General features: G+C 32.8%; 1 protein-coding gene across 1 annotated transcript; it reads right to left on the bottom strand.

Annotated features, from left to right (window-relative positions):
• Positions 1–5,397: 5,397 nt before the first annotated feature.
• On the bottom strand, positions 5,398–10,406 carry LOC8277931 (glutamate receptor 2.8-like). The gene is made up of 5 exons (XM_048379498.1): positions 10,115–10,406; positions 7,473–8,719; positions 6,856–7,171; positions 6,368–6,765; positions 5,398–5,921 (listed from the first exon to the last, which is right to left on the bottom strand). The coding sequence occupies exons 1-5, from the start codon at positions 10,362–10,364 to the stop codon at positions 5,544–5,546; spliced, it is 2,589 nt and encodes an 862-aa protein (XP_048235455.1). The 5' UTR covers positions 10,365–10,406; the 3' UTR covers positions 5,398–5,543.
• Positions 10,407–11,194: the final 788 nt, after the last annotated feature.

The following is an 11,194-nucleotide window of genomic DNA, read 5'->3' as shown; positions in this document are numbered from 1 at the left end:
GCTTATGTCCTTTAACAAATAAAGTATATATTTCTCGTCATGTAGTGTTTTGATGAAAGTTGCTTTCCTTTCTCTCCTTCTCCGAATGACAACACTCCAAAAGAATTGGAAGTTACTTTCTTTCCAGATAATATTGAATAGTTTTAGGCTACTTACATTAAGAAAGAGCAGCCACCTAATGACCATCATGTTGAGAAGGGTAGCAGACCACGCCTTTACTAAGTCCTTTAGCATGTGGTCATGACTTAGCAAATGACAACATTGCTATCTCTATCCTTTCACAAGTTGAAGAAATCAATTCCTTGGACCATTCACGATGCTCCGTCATACACATTTCCTATACAAGCACAGTTGACAATACTCTATTAGACCCTACCACTAATCCCACCTCACGTCTTCTGCAGTCTTCAAGCAATTTAGTCCTTAGCAATACAAACAATTATGTACATGATACAATAATGGGACCTCATCAACAGCTTCGGCATGCAATCGTCAGCCCCACTACCTCTTCAAGACTTAACGTCGATGCTCTTTCCAATCTCAACCATCACATGCCTAATATTGATCCTTCAACTCATGCTCAATCTCCATCTTTATGTCATGACCTCCCTAATTTAAATGAAAAGTTAATTATTGATTTATTTGGTGCAGGTGATACCTCACATCCTCAAGGTCACTCTATGATCACTCGTACCAAGCTACGGTAAAATCCGCAATTAGATCTAGATCTTGCTCAAGCAACAGAACAAATTCGATCTAAACGACATAATCTTGCTCTTTCTGCTTGTAGTGATGTGAACGTTCCAAAGTCATACAAAGTTGCTCAACAATTACCTCATTGGAAACATGCCATGAACCAAGAAATTCAAGCACTCTATGACAATCACACTTGGCAATTAGTTCCCAGACCACATAATACTAATCTAATTGGGTCTAAATGGATATTTAGAATCAAATTCAAGGAAGATGGTACTATAGAATGTCACAAGGCTCGGCTTGTCACTCAAGGTTGCTCTTAAATTGAAGGACTTGACTACGATGAAACTTATAGTCTTATAGTCAAAGCTACTACAATTCGAGTTGTCTCAGCCATTACTACAACTTCTAATTGGAACTTAAGACAACTAGACATTAAGAATGCCTTTCTTCATGGATACATTAAAAACACAATTTACATGGAGCAACCTCCTGCCTTCAAGGACTCACAAAAACCTCACTTTGTGTGCAAACTACATAAATCGCTTTATAGGCTTAAACAAGCTCCTAGAGCATGGTTCAATAGATTGTCTCAATAGTTGCTTCATCTTGGTTTTGTTTGAAGTACTGCTGATCCTTCTCTATTTATCTTACGTAATGATTATATGACTCTACTAATGCTTATTTATGTGGATGACATTGTACTCACAGGAACTAATGAGACATTTATTCAACTCCTCATCAACAGACTTAGCATGGAATTTGCTCTCAAAGACCTCGGGGAATTGCATTTCTTCCTAGGTATTGAACTTCAAAGAAATCAATAAGGAATTACTCTCTCTCAAAGCCAATATGCTAAAGAACTTCTCCAACGAGCCAAATTACTTGACAGCTCCCATTATAAAACACCTATGGCTCTCAAGTCGTAAGTGACACCTAGAGATTCTGATGCTATCAATGCCATTGAGTATTGCAGTTTAGTCGGTGCTCTACAAAACTTACACTAGACTGACATTGTTCAAGCAGTTAATAAAGTGTGTCAAAATCTTCAAAATCTGACAATTAGAGACATGAAAGCAGTAAAACGTATCCTTAGTTATCTTAAAGGAACTCTTCACTTTGGTTTATCTTTTACCAAATATAGTACTCTCTCTCTTTATGGTTTTTGTGATACAGATTGGGTCGGTTGTCCCACAACAAGATGAAGTACTACATGCTATTGTATCTTTGTTGGAGCTAATTGCATATCTTGGTGTTCAAAGAAGCAACCCACAATATCGCGATCTAGTGCAGAAGCCAAGTATTGTGCCTTAGCATCCACAACTGTAGAACTAGTTTGGATTCAATTTCTCCTTCGAGATATTGGCATTCGTCTCCTTCAAGCTCCTCAACTTTTTTATGACAATAAAAGTACTTTATATACGACGATCAACCCAGTCCTCCATGCGCGTTCCAAACATATTGAAATCGACTATCTCTTCGTTCGTGAAAAGGTCGATGCCAGTGCTTTAATCACTCGTTACATTCCTTCCTCTCAATAAATAGCTGATGTCTTCACCAAACCACTAGCTGCTGCTCCTTTTGTGAATTTTTGAAACAAACTTGGAGTACACTCTGTCGCTTCCTCCAGCTTGAGTAAGGGTGAAGAAAGTCAACAACAATCCATTAAAGCCGCTCTTCATCAACAGCTTGCACTTTCTATATACACACCAACACTTCCCTCAATAAAGGCCATATATCTCTCTAAACCAACGTCTCCTTCCATCTGTAACAAATCTTCTCAAATATAGTAAGGAATACAACCATATTTCTTAGCTCTAGAATAGGCAATAATGTTAGTCAATAACATCTCTTTTATTTTCCTTCTCTATATATTCAGCATGTATTTCTTGTAGATATTGGAATGAGAATTATCTTTTCTTCTAACTTTCTCAACTTCAACATTCAAATCTTGTTTAACCAATTCCTTCAGATCTGTAAGCTTCATTGCAGTAATACAAGTAAACTTATACAACTAATTATTTGCAAGCCATCTTGTCGTAACCCTTTTACTTTTATATGACACACCATATGTGTGTTCCTCAATAAAGGTTTTTATGAGAAAAATATTTTTAGGTTTCTCAACTGATGCATAAAGGCAAAGGGGGCATGTATTCTTCACACACTTAACTCTAACTTGCCCATTTGTATTCCTAATAAGCTTAAGTTCTTTCCTTTCTTGGATAGAATACCTTGTAATCACCTATTTAAACTCTGCAGCACCTTTAAAAGTCAATCCTAGGCAAATACTTATCTTTTCAGCTTTAGGATCATAAGCTGGAAATTTACTTCTCCTCCTTACTATATGATTAACATCATATCCATTAGTACTAACAGCAGACCATTCATCATCTGACTCAATAATGTCATCATGAACCCCAACACCAATATCGAGTGATGGTAAATTTGAAGGTATTCTTGCTAGTTCTTCAATTCTTACTCCTCCAACTCTTTTTTCTTCTTCTTAGATTCCTGCAAAGCACGTCTAGCCCTTTGAAACTTACATTCAATCAAATCTGGATCTTCCTCTGCACATAGATTTTTGACATCTGCATCTTCATTTTTCTCAACTCCTCCTGCAACTTCAGTATCTTTACCTTGATCATTAGTTGAAGTAGTAGTATTAAATCGTTCCTTAACACTCTTATCTATGTCAGTTGCAACATACCTGACCTTCCTATTTAAATCCAACCCACCTTCATAAATATTCACCTAAACAAAAGGTATCTCCTCTTAACAAATGTTCAGATATGCTGCATAACACCTTATCTGGAATACCTTCTTCAGTCATATCACCAAGACTTTCAAGTATTGCATCTATTTCTTTACCTAATGAAGGTTGAGTCACCTCCATATTAATGCCTCTAGCTACCACATCTTAATTACTTTTCCCTCCTTCTTCAATTACATCACTTTGACCAACTTTTACATTCACTAAATTTGGAACCCTACCAACAAATGCCTCCTCATTAAATGAAAAATCAAAATCATCTAGTGTAATATTAAATATTTCACTATTTTCCTTCCTAGCACCATTTAAGCTTGTAGAATCTGCTGAACTTATTGTTTTACCCCTTTTAATCTTATGCTCCACAAACACATCAACCCTACAATGTTTTTCTACCAACTCATGGAAGGTTGAAATGGACCCTTCATGCAAAAGTCTCAAGCCAAGTGATAAAGGTTGATTTGGTATACTAAAGTTTATCTTTGTCAGCTTTCTATTACCTAATTATGGTTGTATTAGCTGTTCCAAATAAGGTATACCAATAACTTCTACATCTGTTACCCCTACTTCTGTCTTATAACCTCCAATATAAAATACAATCTTAGAACCATTGGGCTCTCTAACAAAGATTACACCCTAAGATATATTAATCACGTGAATACTCATTCTGCAACCATAGAAAAAAAAAAAAAAGCAATCAATATGACAGCCACTATATAGTACCCAAGCACCAATTTACTAAACTTAAATAAAAAATGCATTAAGTTTAATAAAAAAAATCATAATTTAATTAATAAAGAAACAACCAAAGACATAGTTAATAGTAAAAAGAGAATAAAAGTCTGAGTACATGTTCACATGAAAGGCAATATGTACCAAACTATTTCAATTTGTGATGCAAATCATCACCTTGCTCACTGTTATTTTTGCTTCAAATTAATTAAATTGTATTGTAATCCCTAATTCCTAATTTCAATTTCAACAGCTTGCATTATAGGAAGAAGGAATAGAAGGATAAAGTTAGGTTAAGCTTTTAATAGTTAAAAAGTTTTCAGTAATCCTTAATTCTCAATTTTGATGGGTTTATTCAAGTTTAAGATTACTTTTCTCATTTCCTTCTTTTATTACTATGCAAATTTGAGGTGGAAAATTTTTTTAGTGACAAATTGTGGCCCATATGGCCTAATCAGCACTCAAGCAACCAAAAAAGATCTAAAAACACCACATTGATATATTTTTCTACGTTCAGACACCTAATTGAACAAAACAATTATCCAGACACCAAAATAAAAAAAATTAAAAAGTCTAAACACCAAATTTACAATTATCCTAAAAATATAATTTGATCTTCAAACTTCTTATGAAAGTTACAATCCTATTGTAACAAAATTAATAATAAGAATAATATCTATCTTGTTTTAATAATTTAAGTTAAATTATATGAATTTTTAATATTTTGATTAATACAGGTGCTTTAAAGATATTTAAACTTTACTACAATTTAATTATATTAAAATTAGAGTAATTAAAAAACACTAGTTAATTATTTTTGTACAGACACTAAAATTAATTTTTGCATAAAAATTAGACAACAAGGTCTTAGTATAATAAATAAATTATAAAGGGCAATTTGTATATTACACCAAAAATTAGAGGATAAATAGTATAAAACCAAACTTAGTTAACAATTATTTAACGAAAGTTCTAACGGAAGGGATTTTTAGTATAAAATCACAAAATTAATAAATTAAAAATATATTTTTTAAATGTTAGAAGGCAATTAGTATGATATGAAAAAACACGCAAGAATTAATAGTAATTACCTCTTATTATTTTTCTAAATTAGGGTTAATTTGAGTGAAATATACAAAGATTTGAGATAAAAAAGTTTATAATTTTAGAAAAAGAGATTGAATTAAACTTGAGCGACAAGGTGAATAACCAAATTGAATATATTTCTTAATTTTACCTGAACTATTTTCATTGCTGTATAGTATAGTAATATATGGTACAGTAATATTATGCTTTTCTCGAATGTATAATGCAGTTAACTTCTAACACCAAATTATTGTTAACGTAATTAAACATGCATAGAAACTCCAGCAGAATTTGCAGGACTTGGTTCTGCATCACCGACTCTTCTGCTGAGCTGCTTCTTTCGTTTCATTACAGCCAAGATAAATCTCCAGATCAAGCTTCTCTGTGTTGAATCATTGAGTATCATTTTCTGATAAATTACATAGATAGAAAGAGCAATTGTTGATGTTCCTCCTGTAATAATGAACAGTACCCAAAAGCTGCTGAGACTAAGACTAGAAATTTCATCATCCAGTTCCACATCCACACATTTCTCCAAAGCAACCATTGCATTCTCCAGGTCCCGTAGCATACCAGATTCTGATACTTTTAGCATTGCTTTTGTTACGTCGGGTAAGATTGGTGATCCCCTTGGAAATACCTGACGTCAATAAAGAAAGAATAGAAAATGATTAAATTAAATAATAATGACCTTAGTGGTAATAGAATGGTTTTAAAATAATTAATTGATGAAAAGTTTTTATCTAATCTAGGCGTATATCCTCATTTATACATCAAATTGATAAATAATTAACATATATTTATTAGTTTTATAATTATGTAAGTACCGATCAGCAAATGTCAAAATATGATATACTCGTATTAATCTATCATTCACCTATGTGTTGTAATATATCTACTATAAGTAAGAATTACCCATTAATAAAAAATTATAGAATGATATTGAATAGTAAAACCCTAAATGCAACTCCAGATATTCAAACTTATAGCTGTTGGCTAGACAATGCGAGGTCTGGCCAGCATGCCAGTATTTCAAATGGGTAACCAATTCAATCTTTTAATGAGAGTAAATGTAGTAAAACTTACAAATCCAAATCCTCCAACTTTGTAGGTTGGCCCAGCTTTAATAAACTCCTTGCAATACTTTGCCAGGAATAATTCTGCAAAAGGAGCTTCAAGAAAAACAGCTGCTATTTCTCCACTTCTAAGGGCTTGAGCATACTCTTCTGGTGAATTAAAATGCTTTACATTCTCAGGGCGGAAGTGCAAGACATTTATTAAATAGCTTTTGACAAATGAACCTCTACAATATCCGACCATTTTGTTGTTGTTCTGCAGTGATTGAACATCAGTTACTGAGGGTCTAAGCTTTCCCACTGTGAGAATGCTAGCGAGGTTTGCTGTATACGTCTGTGTAATCACTAGAGCTACAAATAGCCACACCACCATTGTCATGCGCGACAGATTACTGTGTAGTTGTCTGCCTAATATCAACAAATTAGCAAACCAAGATAAATTTACAGCACAACTATATTTCGGAAATTCAGTTGTAATTAACTTTCTTGTCAGGTTACCTTGTAAAGAAAAGAGTGTTGTGAAGGCCAGCCAGATGAAGCTTCCAGTCTGGTTAACAGCGGAGCCTCTTAGTTCAGGGCAGTGGTTTCGCTCTATCAACCATACAATAAAGCCATTGTAGAGATTGATGACGATGGCTAAAGCCCACATAGGCTTTGTAAAGGGCTTCACGAACAACCATTCTCTCTTTGGGGTTTGTCGTTGTACTGGCGGCACTATCATCACTAAGGTCGATTCGGTGTAGGGTTGTGTGAATTCTGCGTGCTGACATCGTGCAGCAACTATTGCCACATCTCCGACTACTGCATCGAATTTCTATTCTCATTGATACAAACAATGCCAAGAGTGGCAAGTTCATTAAGCATAATCAGTTAATAGAAGCTAGAAAGAAAACCCAAAAAAGAAAAAATCGAGGGATGAATAATTTTTCATGAGAGTAACAATAGTTATAATAACTTGTTATAGAATTAAATCTTTTACTAGTTAATTGAAAAATCATTCTTCTATGAGGCATGTTAATACTTCAGTAATTTTTGTTTTTAATTTATGAAACTTACTTTTTATTATAATACTATTGACATGAATTGAAGGAGAAGAGAGTGAGAAATTTTCTTACCTTTAGATGAATCTGTTCCACTAAATTATCATATGTTCCATCGAATTCCGTAAAAGTATAATGCAGAGAATATGGCATGCTTGCTGCAGTAGCTTTGAAGAGATCGATAGCAAGTCCTTCGAATGAATAGCTATTATTTAGTGGATCATAAGCCACATTCACATATTGCTTGAAAGATGACATGCTTGGAACTCCAATTTTAAGTGGTTTGGCATTTGTGGGTATAGCCCATCCTCTAGGAGTGCTCCTTGGAGCTCCTGGCCACAGAACATACCCCAAATTCTTCATAGAAGAGCTGTTTTTAGCACTTTCATTAATGGTCTTGGAGAACCCTAATCTTTCTGACCAAAACCCAAGTTCGTTGTAACTCCTTCCTACCACATTGATGATCTGAAACTTATCAGCTGGATCTAACTTCTTGTCAATAAACTGTACTTTCCCACTTAGTCCAGGAAAATCGCTTGTCAAAATTTTATTAAATAAGTCTTGGCCTTTCCTGTCGTTGCTGTCCTTCATTGCCAAGCATATTCTCCATGTGGCATCATATGCTTGCACAGCGTGAATTCCAGGCTCATGATTATCATCTTCTTCTCCATATTCTGAAGCAAACTTGGAGCGGAATCTCTTATCGAACTCCTGAAAAGGTTGCTCGTTGTCAGGGAAATAGCTCTTGACTCCTAAAATGCCTTGCATTGAGGATAAGGTTGAAGTGTTAATGGAATGTATAAGATTGGCAAAGACATTTGTAGTTATCCATACGTACTCCTCTTCCATCATCTCCATTTTCTTTGCTCTTTCGAATAGTCGAGTCGCCAATGGCAACGACAGATGAACCAGAAAGACTCTACATTGATCTTGTTTAATCTTCTCGAGCACTTCCTCTACCATTGAAGAATCAGAAGATGGGAGCGGTAGAATATGGCTTACTGCTACACTTACTTCTCTCAGGGAACTTAAGAGAAAAGGTATGTCTCCAGCCATTGAAGAATCATCATCTTCATAAATTATAACGACCTGATGCCATTCCCATGACTGAACAATGGCAGCAATAGCTCTCATTTGCAGGTGCTGGTTAGATGAAGCTTGAACTAAGAAAGGCCATTTCTTCATTGCCCATTCCGGAGTTGCATCAGCTAAAGAAATCATGGGCAAACCAGCTCGGCTTGTAATTTCTGCAACTAGTGATGCTTCTTCCCATCTTTGTGGTCCTAATATAGCTTGCACTTGCTTATCAATAAATTCCCTTGCTGCAAATTGACAGAATGCAAATTAGCTGCAAATCTTCTTTTTTCCTATTTAAAGAGATGGAAAGGGAATATTTAAGAGCAGAAAGAAAAAGAAAGATTTGGGTAAAAATACAATTAATATAAAAGTGAACTTTTGCAAATTGTACCTAAATTTAATCATATTTTTTTAAATGGTATTATATTTTAGAAAGAATGATGACATAAAACCTGGAGGATATATACTTTGAGTATTTTCTTTTCCTTTGATTGCAAATTATACAACAAATTCTTTTTAACAATTCTTATCTAAAAGCAAAATTGAAGTTTAGATATTAAAAAGTCATAAAAATATTACATATTTGCAAGAAAAAATATGACAAAATTTTAACTTATTGTTGTGTGACTATTCTCGTACTCAGGCCAATGATGAATTCAAAAATAAAACTTGCCTAAAAGGAATCCAGATTGTATTTCTTTATTGCTAGAAAACAATTACTAGAGCAATTGAGGCTTAACTCAAGCAATAAGAGTATTTATTTTTAGGAGCAAGAGGAGCTTCTTTGCCTATAAAATATAACTATTTTTTCTATTATATAATTTATGGTCAGTTGGTCTTTCCATAAATGAATTAAAAAAAAAATTTCCTAGAAATTGTTTAGATTTTCAAACATTGAATTGTCGGGTCAACCAGATGAGATTGTAGTAGTAAAGAGATTCATATGGTCTTGACGTAGAAATATTAGTATGAATTATGACAAATCAAACAATACAATATTAGATGAAACTTTTGAGCTGGTAAAATAGTTGGAATAAATAGCATTTTCTAATTTTTTTCAATAATATCATTTTTATTTAATCTTATTAGCTATATCCGGTGTCTGAGATTTTATATATTTCATATTAATAAAAAATTATTCAACTTTAAAAAATATATAATTCATGTCCGAAGAGAGCAATTCAATTCAAAAAAATTAAGCTGTTAGATTAGTCATCGAGACAGTTATAATTAACTTTTAATACATTATTATATATAAATATCTATTGGATTTGAATTATAAATAAATAGAGGCTTATTTAATCTTATATTAAAATATGTAATTAATTATATAAAAATAATCGATGATAAGTTCTAGATTTTTTAATTATAAAAATTATGATACCATACTAGAAAAACCATTCAACTCAAAAATCTAAACTATTAAATGAAAGCCTAAGAATAATTTTATATCTCTAACGCGTGTATCATTTATTGAAACTTTCTTAAATCTTTATATATTAAAATTATAACAAAAGAAATTCTGCTAGAGATAAAAAAAAAAGAAAAAAGATTAGTATTGCAACTATGTAATAGTTTAAGCTTTTAAATATGATCATGGATGAGGTGATGAAGTTAATTTAATATGTAAAAAAGCTTACCTGCAAGAGCTGCCTGGAAGGGTTCTCCATGAGTGTCTTCAATGTGAAGAGCAAAACTATGATTTATGTTATCATTAAAATCTTTGATTGCCATCTGCATTGCCACTTTCTGCTCTTTACCGATTCTTGAATTGCAATCTACAAATGCACCAGAAATGCCCTTCATCACTGCTGTTTTTGAAGCTCCATTGGCATTTGTCACCAACAAACCCAAGGCAAACAAGAATGAGAAATTATGAAGGTAAGTCATTTTTCAATAATATGGGCAAAATGTAAACTGTGAGTAACTCTCCCTCTCGTCTTTATATAACATTGCACCTCCAACTGAGACATCACAAAACTGTAGTTTTCCTTGAGAATGTTGACTTACTCTGATTCCAAGTATATGACCGGTTCTGCAACTTAGAATCCCAAACTTACTGCAAAACTAGAATGTCTACTCGGTCCAACTTACCTATACCTCCAATTCCTTGTATATTTCATCATATAATATTAACTAATAATATAATCTTGACTAAGGTTTTATTCTTGAAGTAAAATACAAGGGAGCAATACTTCCATTACGTGGGATATTTTAATTTTACAAATAAGTGGTCCTCCTCTAAATCAACTATTAAGATTTATTTAATTTATTCTATCAAAAAAATGTATTAATTTATAGTATATGATAAATTTTTCTTTTTGAGTAATTATAGTATATGATAATTGGCTCGCAATATTATCTCTAAACTTTATAAAAATACAATCGTAATATTACTATTGTGTTAAACTTTATATATTTTCATATATATAAATATTAAAGATAGATGAATAATATAATTTTATTATTTTTAATTATCAATTAGTGAATGTGATAGGCTCACGGTGGTCAATAATTTTCTTCTTTCACCATTTGTTTACTATACTATTAAGGAAAGGAGCAAATGGGCATGATTTTATTATTCTCCATTAGTATTATTATTTACTATTATTATTATTTTATTGTTATTATGATTATTATTTATTATGTGGTTGTGATTGTCCTGTCATTATCAACACCGTTAAATTAAACGAAGGTCTTAGTCCCATTTGTCGAGTATC

Source organism: Ricinus communis, chromosome 9, assembly GCF_019578655.1.
Source record: "Ricinus communis isolate WT05 ecotype wild-type chromosome 9, ASM1957865v1, whole genome shotgun sequence".
NCBI lineage: Eukaryota > Viridiplantae > Streptophyta > Magnoliopsida > Malpighiales > Euphorbiaceae > Ricinus > Ricinus communis.
Note: the sequence above shows the minus strand (reverse complement) of the source record. Positions and strands in the feature narration are given on the sequence as shown.